At 36.6% G+C, this 18,831-nt stretch overlaps 1 protein-coding gene across 1 annotated transcript; it reads left to right on the top strand.

Annotated features, from left to right (window-relative positions):
- Window positions 1-8,832: 8,832 nt before the first annotated feature.
- Window positions 8,833-17,022, top strand: LOC124959772 (olfactory receptor 4C15-like). Its single transcript, XM_047518155.1, has 2 exons — window positions 8,833-8,951; window positions 16,200-17,022. Exons 1-2 carry the CDS (start codon window positions 8,842-8,844, stop codon window positions 17,020-17,022), a joined length of 933 nt encoding a protein of 310 aa, XP_047374111.1. The 5' UTR covers window positions 8,833-8,841.
- Window positions 17,023-18,831: the final 1,809 nt, after the last annotated feature.

Raw genomic sequence — 18,831 nt, 5'->3', positions numbered from 1 at the left:
TACCCAGATAACATGCTTCCAGGTTTTGTTATTGATTTGTGTGTGTCTGTGTTTTTATGTGCGTGTGACTATAACATTGAATCTGGAATTTCACATTGATCTTTTTGCCCAATAAAGAATTTTTTTTTCTTATTTCCATTATATCTTGGTTTCATTTTCCTCATCCCAAATCCTCACTCCTCTGAATTTCATATCTCTAGATACAAGCCTTTTCCACAACCAAAGACCTATTTTATTGATATTTTTGCCTATACCAATATTCAAGATTCCATTCACTTCTAATTCATTTTGGTTTTTTTATATTGACTAAATTTTTTTGTTGTTGTTATCTCTCCTTCATACCTTCTCATCTTTGTGAAAAATCTAGGACAATCTATGGTAGAAATATAACTTATGCCACTCAGCAAAGAAAGTTCTTGTTTTAAAGCAGTTATCTGCATTATAGGTAAGTGAATAATTTAAATCAATATTTTCAACATGAAATTTACATCTTGGAAAGCCACTGCTAACAGTCATAATAAATGTAAATGCCCCAATTGCACACTGTGCACAGTCACATGTTCTGTATATTTTGCACATATTGAATTTTTTAGCCTCCCTAGTGTCCCTTAAAGGTAGTTTTTAGATTCATGTATGTTCTACAGGTGAAGATCAAGGAACAGGTTGAATGACAGAACCTGATGGGCAGTAGGGTGTGATTTGACAGGAGGTAGTGTGATTTCAAACTATATGCCAATCACTAAGATAACACACTGTAGTCTGGTTCCATCTATGTGTATTACAATCTAGTTGAGAACTTTATTGTCTGATTTGAAGTTTGCATGGTTTTAAAATGTCCAAACACTCTCTCCTGCTTTTGATTGCAGTGTGTAGCTGCAGGACTCTGGACACAGTCAACAAATTTCACATTATTGAATGCAGTGATTATGCTCACAGACTCTGGATGTGATGGTCCTTTAGTGTCTAAACCTTTCTCACAAATCACTTAAACTTGGCACTTTTTGTGGTTTGTGAATAGACATAAAATTAGATAGGATGTAATTTTTAAATACCACAAAAATAGAAAATTATTGGTGGGAATCCTCCTGAGGTGGCTTAAAGAGTTACGTCCATGTTTCCCCCAAACATCATTTTAGATGACATGTTCCTTCACATTAACTACATCTGCTCAACCATCTTCCAAATAAATGAAAAGAGAAAAGTTCCTTCAATCTCCTCTTTAAATTTGTTTTTGTCTTTAAAATTATTGTTTTATACTATCAGTTTTGAGAGAAACAACATTTCAAGGAATGTATACCTCTTCAAATATTTTACATGAAATATTTTTCTTTAACAAGTACTCCTTGCAGCAGTACATGTTTCCATTTGGAATGGTGAATGGTTGGCTTATCAACAGAACTCTGTATTTTCATTTAGTAGATACACAATCCTTTGGCCTGAATCCTGCAAGAGCCATTATATTATGTTCCCAAACAGCAAGTGCTCTATTCCTGAGTATGATGGGAAATAAAAGCATCTGCAGATAGAAACCCAAGAGCAGGAAGACAAGAAAACAGAAGAATAAACACCTAATTGCTTGGGACAAAATTTTTGTAAACACTTGAGCAAGTGAAAAACCACACAAAATTGTATCTTGGCACATCGTGCTGATGAATAATTTTTCCCTGGGGTGAACCAATTAGGAATTCTACAGGTTCATGGCCTGTGATGGAAACCTCTTTAAAGTCTAGTTGGAAATTCAGGAGGAATTTTTGCTTCTCTTTGTTTTTTGGTTCCTGACACTGCTCTCAACGAACAGTGGGGCCATTTGACTGCCAGAGATGCTGTTCCTCTCTATCTTAGGTGTGGAACAAAGAATGAATATAGACCTCACAGTTTTGGACCCATAGGTAAACTTTTCTTCATAGAGAATAGGAAAGGCAATCACTAGAATTTTCAAGGAACTGACACATGGTGAGGTTTATACTTTAATGTTTTGGATTTTCATGGATGATTTAAAATTGTGATGCAGTGCTTAAAATTATGCATAGTGTGGGGGTGCTGAGCTCTGTGCACAGAATGAGTCTGTCAGGAGCTGTACACTTGTTAAAACTGCACGACCTTTCTGGCCTCAGAATTCTTGTGTTGAATGAGGTTTATAAGATTAGCAGGGTCAAGGGATTTGAAGTTAATAAAATAATACATGTGGAACAGACAGTGAACAGTGAATAATATATGTGAATAGTATTCATAGTTCACATAGAATAAGTGTTCAATGAGCATCAGTTCTTAGAGTGTAGCATTTTTGGTGGGAACATTTGGTTCATTCATAACATTCAGTCTAATGAAATATGACTCATTTTCAGCTTTGTATCTTCAAGCCAAATACAAACACTTAGAAACACATATCAAATGTGATTTTTTGTGTGTGTGTGTGTGACTGTCATGGGGGAGAATTTCCATTTCATTTAGTGCTATGACCAATGAATATGGAATATCTCTCCAAATTAGTATAACTTTTCATAATTGTAATTATTTTTATTGTCTTTTTTGATGGACACATGATTATTGTACATGATGACTTTTATGGGAAAAATTTGATCAGATAAAGGGAATAGGCATTATCTGTCATGTCAAATATTTATCATTTTTTCAACTTGGTAAAATATAAAATCATGTCTTGCCAGCATTTAAAAAATACACAATTCATTGGTTTCAATCCTGGTTATGCTAAAGTAGAAGCTATGCTGCCTATCCTAAGGCACCACTGCACCAGTTAACCATCCTCCAACCTCCTGTACCACTTTCCCCAGCCTCTGGGAACCATTATTCTACTCTCTACTTCTGTGAGAGCTGTTAATTTAGCTTCAACATATAAGTGACAACAGGTTATTTGTTTGATAATATTTGCACAATTGTAATGTTTTAGGTTAAAATTGGTCTTTTCAGAGCTGGGGCTATAGTTCAGTTGGTAGAGTGCTTGCCTAGCATGCACAAGGTCCTGGGTTCAATCTCCAAAAACAAAAACAAAAAAAAATGGTCTTTTAAGATGATGTACAAAGAATACTGATGTTTTAACCTGATAAACATAAGTCTTTCAGAACTGTCACTAATTTGTTGATATCAAATGTACTATCCACTATTTCCACACCACACTGCTTAAAAATACAGAGAAAAAAATTAAGCTTAAGAAAAAGTGTCCAAGACACAGAATGGAGCCCTTAGATTTTAAATGTCTCTGTTGAATTTTTCCTATGTTCATTTGATGTCATAAGTAGCATTAGGTTTTACCTCAGCATTGTTCAGAAAAATCTAAGTGACTAAGCTCTGAACTTCTGTAAGTGCTTGCTGTTGTGGTTTGTCTGTCTTAAAATGAGCCAAACAATTGAGATATCTGGAAGCACACCAGTGGAAATGAAGAAATTTTTTTCTCAAATTCCATAAGCATATCATACACACACACACACACATTAGAAATTTATATGTTATACATATATGTGTTTTGAAGTTTAGGAAAAATATCAGAAGAATTTTGAGGGGCAAACAAAGGATCTGAAATCTGAAAACTTTATCTTTTGTTACTGAATGTAACCCTGGATTAAAAATATGGTTAAAAAAATCTAAAAGTAAATAGCAGAAAGATCAGTAGAATAGAGGAAAAGGAATGGGGAGGGAGGAAAGAAAAGAAAGGGGAAGTACTAGGTACTGAATTACAGCAAATTATATTTCATGCTTTTATATTTATCTCAAAATGAATCTAAAATCTAATCAAAAAGAACAAGAAAAATGTGGTTTATTTAAAGCAATAACAGGTAGGGTATTTTCAAATAGGACTTTACCCTTTTAATTTGCAATAACAATATTTAGAAGAACATAGGAAAATGTGACTGATATGCACATGTATGTATATGTAACTGCATCTGAAATTTATTGCTTGATATATAATTACTAAACCTTATTACTAATAAGGTATTACTACTAGTAATAATGACAACCTTATTACTAATCTCTCTTTTAGGTCTGAATATTATACATACATATTTGAAAATTAAAGAAGAAATATAACTTCTTTAGAATAGTGCTAAAAATATTTGTGCTGATAAAACTAATAGGAAGAAAACAGTGGTCAGTGTACATAGTTTTGCAAAGGGAAGGAAACTTCTCAAGATTCCCACCCTCAGAGGTCCTGTAGCCACAGATCATGCTGGGAAGGTCCATGAGCAATCTCAGATGTGGCTCCAGCGTATTGGAGAATATCGTTACTGAGACAGGAAAGACCCCAGAATGCTCCAGGACAAATACAGACACATTAAACTTATGCCTGTAGGAGAATGTAAATTTAAAACCAATATCAGTAAATATATAAAGGGTGGAGGGGTCTGGCATATGTAGTACCATTAGGGGAGAGCTTACAATAGGTTACAGTTTTAATTTAAGATCCCCCCTTTGGTAGGTATTACAGCCACATTTGCGAATGAATTGTCCTCAAACCTCACATCCTCTTTCTGTACTGTTCTGATAATGGTGAGTCCTTATTGTGTTTGTTAATTATATTTAATTATAAATAATTGTCATCATAATAACCAGGTATTTATTGCAAATTAGGACTCACTGTAGTAGTTTATCTTCTGGATTGTAAGACTCTATTAAAATATCAGTACATATGAGGGGGATTTATCATATTTTTATTTCTTCCTTAAAATGTTGCTAAATGTTTTTACCTTATATTTCATTAATTATGGTTTTATTCATAGCATCATGTTACATTAATGTGATGATCTGATTTACACAGACATCTTTCTAATTGAATCTTTCTCATTGAATTCTGCTTTAAGTGATACAGCAGCATTTTCCATTATAAAATGTACCTATGTTATTTCACTTTCATTATATATTTTTAGGTTTAGAAAATTAGTCAAAAAATACAAATGCATTTATGATTCTAAAAATATTTGTCAATTTGCTTCCAAAAGGATTACATTTAAAAGGTATTTTCATTAAAATTGATAATCTTGTGATTCATTTAGTCCTATACTTCACGGAGTGAATGTGCTGCTTAAAAAAGGTGATATTAGTATTTCTTTTTTTCTATTATTTATTTATTTTAAAATTTTTACAGACTACATTTTGGTTCATTTTACACAAATGGTGTACATCATTTTGTTTCTATGGTTGTATACAATGTAGATTCATATCATTTGTGTAATCATACATGTAAATAAGGTAATGATGTCTGTCTCATTCCACCATTTTTCATACACCCCATTTCCTTCTACATAATCCAAAGTTCCTCCATTCTTCTCTCACTCCCCACACTTCCACCCCCATTATATATAATTCTCCACTTATCAGGGTAAACATTCAGGCTTTGTTTTTTGGGGATTTGCTTATTTCACTTATCATGATATTCCTGTTGACTTCCACTGTGAACCCCACATTCATGATTCCTCTGTAGTCAGCTTGAGGCATGGGACTTTGTTAAATGGTACTTTTCTGGTAAACAATGAGGCTTGAATTGTAGGTTTTTTATACCAGAAATTGATCACTGCTTTTCTATTAACTTTTCATTTGAAATAATATTAGATTAGCCAAAAAGATGCATGAATACAGAAAATTCATGTAGAATTCCCAATTACCCTTAATATTATTACCTTACATTTTTGTGAGCCCACTTGTCAATATATGAAATGAATATATGTAAATTTTTATAAATAAACACATTTTATTCATATTTCACTTTTTTTTGCCACTATTGTCCTTTTAATATTCCAGGATTCAATCCAAGACAATTTTATTTAAGATAATTAGCATTTAATGATGTAAGATTCTAAACCATGTGATCATAAACCATGAGGCACAGCATATTCTCCACATCAGATTTTTAACACTAATATTGAGAATTACTTTCATTTGGGACAAAAAGGGATTGATGTGCTTACATTCAACATTTTAATTATGCAGTGATAGTGCTCTTAGACCTCCCAGAAAACACAAGTGGATTGATGTCTGTAATTATTTTATTACTTTGGGACCCTGTCTTCAACTTGCCACTCCATTTGGTTTTCTTTCACAAGGAAGCATCTGAAGGATGAATGGATACAGGTGGGTCTGACTCCACAATAACATATTCAGGGGCTACAACGCACCTTCAAAACTGCAGTGCATAACAAATTAAAATTTCTTCACTGCTAATGAACATTGGTGTTTTTATTTTCGTGACTTTATCTGATTTGCACAAGAAAGTTATTTATTGATATTAAACTCATAAGTAGAAAAAGTAAAACCAGAGTCTTAAAGAATTTTAAGTAACCTGATTCATGCCATAGAACAAACAGAACAATCTGTATTTGAACCCATATACACAATGTTCTCACTCATTTCCTTTCTCTTTGTTTCCTGTATTGGTCCTTGGCTAACATGTACATTGCTGGGTGACGCATTGCTACTCCTTATTCCGTAATAAGTGGTTTCTAATTGATCCAATAAAAATTCAGAGTTTGTTTTATTTGTTCTATTTTAAGCAGTTGTGAAGATGAAAGTAGAGACTTTGACCAGGAACCACCTGAGAACACAATATAAATGATGGTTATAAAGAAAACAAATACTAATTTATACAATGCATACTACTTAGTTGTAAAATGTTTAATTTGTTCTGCTTACTCTGAATGGGAATCATAAAACATAGATGATTTTTTTTATTCTCTTATAAAACCCCTTATACTTCAATACATCTATTTTTAATAAACTTACATACTTATAAATACAGAAAATTTTATGTAGACACACACATCAGTTACTTCACTGAAACATTTTGGTTATGCATATAGGTGAGGACACATCATTCTTGAAGTTCTGTCTGTGAACTGTGATATCAAGTGTTCAAGGAATTATCCATATGAATCATGGAGGAACTTTCTCCAGGCAAGGCAGCTGGCTCCATTAAGTGAGCGCATATTAACTACAATGGGTAAAGGCCCATCATCATAAGCAACATTTTCATACTTTCAAGTTTGACCTTCATGATAACCCTGGGAGATGAACAGGTAAGCTATAAATGAACAACTCTACCTGACAAGAAAGTCTCATCAGTTTGAAACATTTACCTTGAGTTATACCTAGATCAGAGTGAGTCATATTTTAGTAAACATTGGCAAATGATTAAGCCTCTAGACTGTGGCTGGCTGCTAACATTCTCTTCCTTACCTGTGTGGTTGTTGCTGGTTTGCATGTTTAGGGGATTGGCTATACATTCTCACTCCTCATCATTTGTTGGATTTGCTTCATCAAAGTGCCTCATTCAAACATGAACAAAGAATCAGAGGTTTCAAGATTTATGAGTTTTCAGAGTAATTCTGGAAAGGTCAGTCTGCACTGAAGTCCTTGCAGGAAACGGAAAACCCCCATCCTTTTCCTGTTGATCCAGAGGAAAGGACAAGTGTGTGGAGACAAAGGTACTGTGGGTGACATCCCATATGAAGTATCTGTTGTTTGGTTTAACTTAAGTTCTTTAAACTTGGGTTTCTCATTAAAAAAATCAAGATAATAGCAACTACAGAATGGCTCATAGCAAGTGAGCCCTGAGCTGTGTTTGACCTTGAATACATTACTCAGTGCTCATGATAACACTCAGAAGTAGCAATCAGTTTTTTGCATGGAGTTCTATTCCTATATTTACATGATAAATTTAAAAAAATAAAAGTTCTACTTGTTACATGGTTATTATAGAGCAGAATATTTTACCCAAATCTTCCTTTTTTAAAAAAGAAATGAATTAATTCATTTAAAAGCCAATTCACTTAACTTCATTCCCCTTTTTTAAATCAAATGAACTTCTGGGACAGGGGATGGGAAACAAAAAGGCAGTAGAATGAACAGTACATAACTTTCCTATGTTCTTATATGAAAACATTACCAGTGAAACTCCACATCTTGTACAACCACAATAATGGGATCCTAATTAGAATAAGCTGGACTCCATGTGTGTATGTCAAAATATACTCTACTGTCATGTATATCAAAGAGAACCAGGAAAAAAATTGAATAAATATTAAATAAATAACCAACTAAGAAAAAGGCCCATTCACCATTTTTAAAGAAAAAATGGTGCAGAAGTTATCATTTTTGAGTGCCTCTTAAGGTGCATATTTTTCTAATTCATTTTATAGATAAGACTGTCTCCAGGAAGAGTTGGCACACTGGTTTTCATTCCCACCACAGACATGGTTAATAAATCACAGTCCTTGTGTAGTTTTGGAAAGTTTCCCAATCACTTATGCTAGAAGTCACTGTTAAATTATCAAAATCACTTAAAATTAAATATATATATATATATATATATATATATATATATATATATATATATTCTTTTTCTTTAAACAATGTGAATGCTTTCTTTTCCCCTTATTAAATTTCTGGCATTTTGAAGTATTCTATAGTTTACGCCTACCTCAATTGTATCTGACCTCTGATAACTACCTTTGACAAACTTCTAATTTTTGTTCTCAGTGATAATAATAAGCAGTAGTCACAATAGTAATGAGAAAGTCGTAAGTAGCCTGGGATGGGGCATAATCCTCTAATCACAGGCCTGGAGAGGCTCACATCTTGAAAGCAGGCCTCACCAACTTAGCAAACCCATGAGCCACTATTGAGACTGTCTCAAAATAAAAAGAAAACAAAAAAGGCTAAGAATGTGTCTCAGTGGTTAAGCCGCCCAGACTGTACCACAAAACAAAACAAAACAAAACCATCATGAGTGTATAGCAGCTTGTTGGTGGTGACATTTATAAACTAATCATATATTTTTTTATCATACTGCAGATTTGCATCATCAGTTTTACTTTAACCATTTCATTAGAAATCATGAAAAACCAAAGCTTTGTAACTGAATTTGTTCTACTGGGGCTTTCGCAGAATCCCACTGTTCAGAAGATAGTATTCATTTTGTTTTTGTTGGTCTACATTGCAACTATTGTGGGTGCGGGGGCATCCAGAATTCCATCCAGTGCTTGACAAAGATCCTCTGGAGGATGATTACAAAGGCTCATCCTAAAAGGAATTGCCAGATGTTTTGCTCCGAAGCATGGTGTTTTCTCTGATAATATATTACTCATTTCAGTCTGAATGGATTGCTTAAGGGGACGAAGGGAATACAACAAAAATTCCAGAAAATATTACCTACAATCTGAAAAACAATGGGTCTTTACCACTAACAAAATTAAAAATAATTTTGCAACCATACAATGAGTCCCTGAAAGCCTCTGGAGAAAATAGTTGTAGATCTGCCTTTGTCTCCAACAGGCTGGTTAAATTTTAACGATGGTTTTGTTCATGTGTGGTGGTGAGGTATAAGAATAAGATTTCATAACATTCCTTCCTTCCTACAAAGAATATGTCACCCCTATAAAAAATGTTGGTGGGGGTGATCCAAGATGGCGGCCTAGAGGGAGACTGCACCCTCAGTCGCTCCAGAACCCAGGAGTTAAGAAGGGGAGGCATTGAGAGACTCGGACTGAAATAGAGCCACAGGTGAGTCTGCCCACTGGGTAAAGCTCGGCCCGGGTGGCAGGCCCAGATAGAGGTGGCTTATTGGAGCCGGGCAGGGCAGCTAGAGTCATCCACAGGCAGCCCTGCGCACTCCGGCAGTGGGCCCCACCCACACAGCCAGCTTCTCCAGGTTCTCGGAATGGAACTGGCCCGCTAGTGAGAGCCTTTCTGACCAGAACAAGCTCCGAGTCCCGGAGCCAGAGCAGCGCAGTGTACTCCGGCACACAAGCAGCTTCAGGGACCAGGATAGGGCAGCCAGAGACCTCCCCAAGTAGCCTGAACCCCTGCGGTGGGAGGTGCCTTTCAAGTCTAGCTTCTCAGACCAGACCGCCCAGTGAGAGGTTTTCTACATAGAACCAGCCACAAGTCCCCAAACCAACAGAGAGCTTCGATCTGCAAGCAGCCTCTGGGATCAGGGCAGGGCAGCCAGAGACCTCTTCAGGCGGCTCTGCCCACTCCGGCTGCAGGCTTTCTTCACAGGGCGATCCAAGATGGCGGCCTAGAGGGAGACTGCACCCCCAGTCGCTCCAGAACCCAGGAGTTAAGAAGGGGAGGCATTGAGAGACTCGGACTGAAATAGAGCCACAGGTGAGTCTGCCCACTGGGTAAATCTTGGCCCGGGTGGCAGGCCCAGATAGAGGTGGCTTATCAGAGCCAGGCAGGGCAGCTAGAGTCTTCCCAAGGTAGCCTTCCACACTCCAGCAGTGGGCTCCTCCCACACAGCCAGGTGCACGGTGCAGGCCCACAGTGAGAGCATTTCCGCACAGAACCAGTTCCAAACCATGGAACCAGTAGGGGGCTAGGGGAAGTTTTCTTCAGATGCACTGCTTTATCAGATTCCTCCAAGACATCAGGCTACTGAACGCTGGGAGGTGATACACTGGAAATCTACCGGGACACTATAAGCCAATAGCGGAAAACTGCAATATCTCAGGGTCCCACTGACAGCTGACCAATATGAGAAAACAAGGGAAGAAAATGTCCCAAACAAACCTAGATACTACATCAATAAAACCCAATGACAGCACAGCAGAAGAAATGTCAGAAAGGGAGTTCAGAATGTATGTAATTGAAACGATCAGGGAAGCTAATGAGGAGATGAAAGAGCAAATGCAGGCATTGAAGGAGGAGATGAAAGAGCAAATGCAGGCATTAAATGAACGCACCAATCAACAGTTAAAAGAGCAAATACGGGAAGCAAGAGATCATTTCAATAAAGAGTTACAGATACTGAAAAAAAAGCAAACTGAAATACTTGAAATGAAGGAAACAATAAACCAAGTTAAAAACTCCATAGAAAGCATAACCAATAGGATAGAACACCTGGAAGAAAGAACCTCAGACATTGAAGACAAATTATTTAATCTTGAAAGCAAAGTTGGCCAAACAGAAAAGATGGTAAGAAATCATGAACAGAATCTACAAGAATTATGGGATATCATGAAAAGGCCAAATTTAAGAATTATTGGGATTGAGGAAGACTTAGAGAAACAAGCCAAAGGAATGAACAATCTATTCAATGAAATAATAACAGAAAATTTCCCAAATCTGAAGAGTAAAATGGAAAACCAAGTACAAGAGGCTTATAGAACTCCAAACATACAAAATTACAACAGACCCACACCAAGGCACATTATATGAAAATGCCTAACATACAAAATAAAGACAGAATTTTAAAGGCCGCGAGAGAAAAGAATCAAATTACATTCAGAGGGAAACCAATAAGAATATCAGCAGATTTTTCAATCCAGACCCTAAAAGCTAGAAGGGCCTGGAACAACATATACCAAGCCCTGAAAGAAAACGGATGCCAACCAAGAATCTTATACCCAGCAAAACTTACCTTCAAATTTGACGATGAAATAAGATCCTTCCATGATAAACAAAAGCTAAAGGAATTTACAAAAAGAAAGCCAGCATTACAGAGCATTCTCAGCAAAATATTCCATGAGGAAGAGATGAAAAACAATGATGCAAATCAGCAACAGGAGGCGCTAGCTTAAAGGAATAGCCAAATAAAGGAGAAACCAAATCATGTCAAAAACAAATATGAGTCAATTGACTGGGAATACAAATCATATCACAATAATAACCCTGAATGTCAATGGCCTGAATTCATCAATCAAAAGACATAGACTGGGGAGATTGGATTAAAAAGAAAAATCCAACAATATGCTGCCTGCAAGAGACTCATCTCATAGAAAGAGACATCCATAGACTAAAGGTGAAAGGATGGGGAAAAACATACCATGCACATGGACACAGCAAAAACACTCTAGTATCCATCCTCATTTCAGATAATGTGGACTTCAAACCAAAACTAGTCAGAAGGGATAAAGAAGGACATTACATGCTGCTTAAGGGAAGCATAAATCAGCAAGACAAAACAATCATAAATATCTATTCCCCGAACATTGGCTCATCCACGTACGTCAAACAAATCCTTCTCAATTCCAGAAATCAAATAGACCACAACACAATAATACTAGGCGATTTTAACACACCTCTCTCACCACTGGATAGATCGTCCAAACAAAAATTGAATAAAGAAACTATAGATCTCAACAAGACAATCAACAATTTAGACTTAACGGACATTTATAGAATATACCATCCAACAAAGAATGAATACACTTTCTTCTCAGCAGCACATGGATCCTTCTCTAAAATAGACCATATTTTATGCCAAAAGCTACTGTTAGCAAATACAAGAAGATAGAGATACTACCTTGTATTCTATCAGATCATAATGGATTGAAATTAGAAATAAATGACAGAATAAAAAACAGAAACTTCTCCAATACCTGGAGATTAAATAATACACTATTATATGATGAATGGATAACAGAAGACATCAGGAGGGAAATAAAAAAATTCTTAGAAGTAAACGAGAACAAAGACACATCATATCAAAATCTCTGGGACACTATGAAAGCAGTACTTAGAGGAAGATTTATTTCATGGGGTGCATTTAAAAAAAGAAGTAGAAATCAACAAATAAACGACTTAACACTACAGCTCAAAGCGCTAGAAAAAGAAGAGCAGACCAATACCAAAAGTAGTAGAAGACAGGAAATAGTTAAAATCAGAGCCGAAATCAACGAAACTGAAACAAAAGAAACAATTGGAAAAATTAACAAAATAAAAAGTTGGTTCTTTGAAAAAGTAAACAAAATTGATAAACCCTTAGCCACACTAACAAAGAGAAAGAGGGAGAAAACTCAAATTACTAAAATTCGGAATGAACAAGGAAACATCACAACAGACACGAGTGAAATACAAAACATAATTAGAAGCTATTTCGAAAATCTATACTCCAACAAAACAGAAAACCTCGAAGACATCAACAAATTTCTAGAGACATATGAATTACCTAAACTGAACGAGGAGGACATACACAACTTAAATAAACCAATTTCAAGCAATGAAATAGAAGAGGTCATCAAAAGCCTACCAACAAAGAAAAGTCCAGGACCAGATGGGTTCTCAGTCGAGTTCTACAAAACCTTTAAAGAAGAGCTCATTCCAATACTCCTCAAACTATTCCATGAAATAGAAGAGGAGGGAACCCTCCCAAACTCATTCTACGAAGCCAATATTACCCTGATACCTAAACCAGACAGAGACACATCGAGAAAAGAAAATTTCAGACCAATATCCTTAATGAACATCGACGCAGAAATTCTCAACAAAATTTTAGCAAATCGCATACAAATATATATTAAAAAGATAGTGCACCACGATCAAGTGGGTTTTATCCCAGGGATGCAAGGTTGGTTCAACATTCGGAAATCAATAAATGTCATTCACCATATCAACAGACTTAAAGTTAAGAATCACATGATTATATCAATAGATGCAGAAAAAGCATTCGATAAAATACAGCATCCCTTCATGCTCAAAACACTAGAAAAAGTTGGGGTAGTGGGATCATTCCTTAACATTATAAAGGCAATCTACGCTAAGCCCATGGCTAATATCATTCTAAATGGTGAAAAACTGAAAGCCTTTCCCCTAAAAACTGGAACAAGGCAGGAATGCCCTCTTTCACTACATCTATTCAACATCGTCCTTGAGACTCTAGCCAGAGCAATCAGACAAACCAAAGAAATTAAAGGGATACGAATTGGAAAAGAAGAACTCAAACTATCCCTGTTCGCTGATGACATGATTATATATTTAGAGGAACCTGGAAATTCCACCAGAAAACTTTTAGAACTCATAAGTGAATTCAGTAAAGTAGCAGGTTACAAGGTCAATGCCCATAAATCCAATGCATTTTTGTACATAAGTGATGAATCTTCAGAAAGAGAAATTAGGAAAACTACCCCATTCACAATAGCCTCAAAAAAAATAAAACACTTGGGAATCAATCTCACAAAAGAGGTGAAAGACCTCTACAATGAGAACTACAGAACACTAAAGAAAGAAATTCAAGAAAACCTTAGAAAATGGAAAGATCTCCCATGTTCCTGGAGAGGCACAATTAATATTGTCAAAATGGCTATACTACCTAAAGTGCTATACAGATTCAATGCAATTCCAATTAAAATCCCAATGATGTACCTTGCAGAAATAGAGCAAGCAATTATGAAATTCATCTGGAAGAATAAAAAACCCAGAATAGCTAAAGCAATCCTCAGTAGCAAGAGCGAAGCAGGGGGTATTGCAATACCAGATCTTCAACTCTACTACAAAGCAATAGTAACAAAAACAGCATGGTATTGGTACCAAAATAGACAGGTAGATCAATGGTACACAATAGAGGACATGGACACAAACCCAAATAAATACAATTTTCTCATACTAGACAAAGGGTCCAAAAATATGCAATGGAGGAAAGATAGCCTCTTCAACAAATGGTGCGGGGAAAACTGGAAAACCATATGAAATAGAATGAAATTAAACCCCTATCTCTCACCCTACACAAAACTCAACTCAAAATGGATCAAGGACCTCGGAATCAGACCAGAGACCCTGCATCTTATAGAAGAAAAAGTAGGTACAAATCTTCAACTTGTTGGCTTAGGATCAGACTTCCTTAACAGGACTCCCATAGCACAAGAAATAAAAGCAAGAATCAACAACTGGGATAGATTCAAACTAAAAAGCTTTCTCTCAGCAAAGGAAACTATCAGAAATGTGAAGAGAGAGCCTACGGAGTGGGAGAATATCTTTGCCAACCATACCTCAGATAGAGCGCTAATTTACAGAATCTATAAAGAACTCAAAAAACTCTACACGAAGAATACAAATAATCCAATCAACAAATGGTCTAAGGAAATTAACAGACAGTTCACAGAAGAAGATGTACAAGTAATCAACAGATATATGAAGAAATGTTCAACATCCCTAATAATAAGGGAAATGCAAATCAAAACTACCCTAAGATTTCATCTCACCCCAATTAGAATGGCGATTATCAGGAATACAAGCAACAATAGGTGTTGGCGAGGATGTGGTGAAAAAGGAACACTCATACATTGCTGGTGGGGTTGCAAATTAGTGCAGCCACTCTGGAAAGCAGTGTGGAGATTCCTCAGAAAGCTTGGAATGGAAATACCATTTGACCCAGCTATCCCACTCCTTGGCCTATACCCAAAGGACTTAAAATCAGCATACTACAGAGATACAGCCACATCAATGTTCATTGCTGCTCAATTCACCATAGCCAGATCATGGAACCAACCTAGATGCCCTTCAGTTGATGAATGGATAAAGAAACTGTGGCATATTTATACAATGGAATATTACTCCGCAATGAAGAATGATAAAATTATGGCATTTGTAGGCAAATGGACGAAATTGGAGAATATCATGCTAAGTGAGATAAGCCAATCTCAAAAAACTAAAGGACGAATGATCTCACTGATAAGCGGATGAAGACATATAATGGGGGGTGGGAGAGGTTAGCATTAGGTTTAGGGTTAGGTTTAGGGTTAGGGATAAGGAGAGCGGTAAGAATGAAGGAAAGAAGGACTGTATAGAGGGAAAAGAGGGGTGGGAGGGGTGTGGGGGAAGGGAAAAAAAATAAACATCATTGCCCTATGTAAACGTATGATTACACAAATGGTATGCCTTGACTCTATGTACAAATAGAGAAACAACATGTATCCCATTTGTATACAATTAAAAAAAAAACAAAAAAAAATAAACACTGGTACACAATTACAATTGGGACCGCTGCCCTCCTGTACCCCTTAACTCAGCAATTCAGATATTAACCAGATGGACCTAGTAGAGATAATCACATGAGATTACTTGTCTATTGTTTTAACCGCGAGAATAATAAGAATAGTCTTAGGTCACATAGAGTTTAGATATTAAGGAAGTAAATATTGTATTAGTTCACCGAGGTAGTTAGATATTCTTAAAACAATTATGAATAGGTAAGGATAATCTGTAAGGTTACTGTTTTCTCATAATTTTCTGTTCCTTGTTAAAAACAATTTCTGCCTGTGCTTTGAAATCTTCTTTAATATTAACCACAAGATTGTCATTATAGCCTGAAGAAAAATGTATATAAACCCAGCCTTCCCCAGAATAAAGTGGAATTGATTGCACCAGAACTAGAGTCTGTGTCTTTCATTCTCCATCCATCGCCGACGCTGTCTCCCCGCGCCCCGTTTACCAGTGTGGAACCCATGGACTCCTGCTAGGGCTGGACCCCGGCATGTGGGCAACATGCTGATTGTAGTGACCATCCTCTGCAGCCCTCCCCTGCTGGGCTCCCCCATGTACTTCTTCTTGGCCATCCTGTCCTTCCTGGATGCGTGCTTCTCCTCTGTGATCACATCAAAGATAGTCATGGACTCCATTCATGAAAGGAAAACCATCTCTTATGAAGGATGCATGATTCAACTTTTTGCTGAACACTTACTTGCAGGGTCAGAGATGATTAACCTCACAGTCATGGCCTTTGACCACTATGTGGCCATTTGGAAGCCCTTGCACTACTCTTCCATCATGAACTGGAGGCTCTATGGTATTCTGGTGGGGGTGTCCTGGACAGGGGGCTTCCTGCATTCCATCATCCAGATCCTCTTTACCTTCCAACTGCCCTTCTGTGGGCCAAATGTTATTGATCATTTCATGTGTGACCTGTACCCACTACTGGAGCTGGCCTGCACTGATACCCACATCCTAGGCCTTCTGGTGATCCCCAACAGTGGATTAATCTGCATCATCATCTTCTTCCTGTTGCTTGTCTCCTATGGTGTCATCTTGTTCTCCCTGAGGACACACAGTGCTGAAGGGCGGAGGAAAGCTCTGTCCACCTGTAGATCTCACATTGCTGTTGTGGTCTTGTTATTTGTCCCATGCATATTTATATATGCACGGCCTCCATCTGCCTTCTCTTTTGATAAAGAAGTGGAAATGTTTTACACCATCCTGACTCCCTTGCTCAATCCTTTGGTTTATACATTGAGGAACAAGGAAGTGAAAAATGCCATGAGGAAATTGTGGAAGAGATTATTGGTGGTTTCACTTAACTAATAATGTATTTCAGTATAAAAAATATGATGTAGAGTGGAAAAACTTGAGTATATTTAGTTAGACAAACAGTTGCTGTCATGGAACAAGATTACCTAATTCTAAGGCAGAGTTGTCCTGTGTGGGGGAGTGAAAACATATGCTTTAATTTAATATCACAATTTCACTCAGATACCACTCTATATTCTCATATGTAAATGAAAGTTCAATTTTACAGTTTCTTACCTTCATCAAAGATTGGAAGGATTTTAACTCATAACAATGATTTCCATTCATATTATGCATTGAAAAAATACTTTGTGGAAGAAACTATTAGAAATTAGGAACATTTCAAGTGAAAAGAACATTCTTTCTGATGCTGAAATCAGTGATTGATTCCAGTGCAAAACTTCAGGAGTTAGGAAAATCAGAGAGAAGAGCTTTCAAGACACCTGCATCATTTCACTTCATCTGAATGATAGGTCCATTACTATCTGCTAGAGTTTGAGTCACTTCTTGAATTTGAGAGATAGAATCTGAAATGCTCCAATTCTGCCTATGTGCATGGGCCCTTGGATCAGGTGACCACCTAATATCAAGCAACTACAGAAGAATAGGTGGGGCAATTCCAGAGATGAATCACATGGGAGAGTCTCTTATTCTAGTACAAAAGCAACTCCTGAGGCAACACCTACCTGCAACCCCAGGTCAAACCTGCAGGTGTAGTGAACACACTTTCCCCATGTCCCCACAGAGGGGACAGCACCCAGAGGAACCAGATGTAAAGTATATATTCTAAAGAGTATTAATTACAGTTTATTTAGTGATTTTCATTTTCCTGATTTTCATTTCCTAAGTGCAAATAATTTGAGTAATTATCAATAAAGGAATCATTCAAATTTAAAAACTTATTTGGTGGTCATTTCTGTTTTGCTAGTCTCAGGTAGTCAAGTGTCATCAGTAGTAACTGGAAAATCAACAATGACAACATATCATTGAGAGTACTGTGGGCAAAGGTAGTAAACTATCTTTTCTTTTTCCTCTCTTTAATCTTATAGGCCACCACCACAGTAGAAGAGCATATGATATTACTTTCAAAATAGATTGCAAAAGATACATGTAATTTCACTGATCACCCCAGAAAAAGTTCATGAAAGATTAAATTGTGAGTCAAAACCTCACCTGGACAATGCAGGTGCCCTGCAGCAGACCAAGAGTGTGACAAGGCTCAGACACGCAAACATGTCTGCTTCACTTTTCCCTTTCTTCACAACTGCCTGTCCTCAAAGCAGGAGGAGCTTCTTCATGTCCTCTGCCTTTCAAGGTTCAAGAAATGTGGACCTTTTAGCTTGACTCCATAAAGCTTCACTTTATGAATCTGTGAAGCCAAGATTTGAAATGTAGCTACAAGGTAAAATGCTATTCTGGTCAGAGCTCAGTGACCAACACCAAATCATTTCTGATTCATCATGTGCTCAAATTCAAACTTTTTAAATTATTTTGATGCTCAGCATTTCATTGTGGACTCTAGTTATATACAAGGAGAAAATGCACTACTATTCAGTGGGTGGGGTGGAGGGTAAACAAATACTGAAAGGCATCTACCCAAACTTTTTCATTCCCACTAGTTTATTGAGCAACAATTATTCAAAATTGCCTCCAAAACAATGGTAGCTTTGACTTTCCAATTTGTTTTCTGTGTTGATAACTTTAAGCATATTGAAGTACATTCTAGTGTTTTCAGCTTTTAGGTCATCTAACTGTTATGCTAATTACAATTTCACCTGTTATAGTTTCTGTAGTTATTCAAAGAGTTTGCAGAAACACATTATG

The sequence above is a fragment of the Sciurus carolinensis genome, chromosome 11 (assembly GCF_902686445.1).
Source record: "Sciurus carolinensis chromosome 11, mSciCar1.2, whole genome shotgun sequence".
Classification (NCBI taxonomy): Eukaryota; Metazoa; Chordata; class Mammalia; order Rodentia; family Sciuridae; genus Sciurus; species Sciurus carolinensis.
This window is presented reverse-complemented; position numbering and strand designations above follow the sequence as displayed.

What these genes read in the sequence shown, in the direction of transcription:
- LOC124959772 (XM_047518155.1), top strand. Translation starts at nt 8,842, where the DNA reads ATGAAAAACCAAAGCTTTGTAACTGAATTTGTTCTACTGGGGCTTTCG. An exon ending in TTGGTCTACATTGCAACTAT is followed by an intron (nt 8,952 to 16,199) that starts TGTGGGTGCGGG and finishes TGGACCCCGGCA; the next exon opens with TGTGGGCAACATGCTGATTG.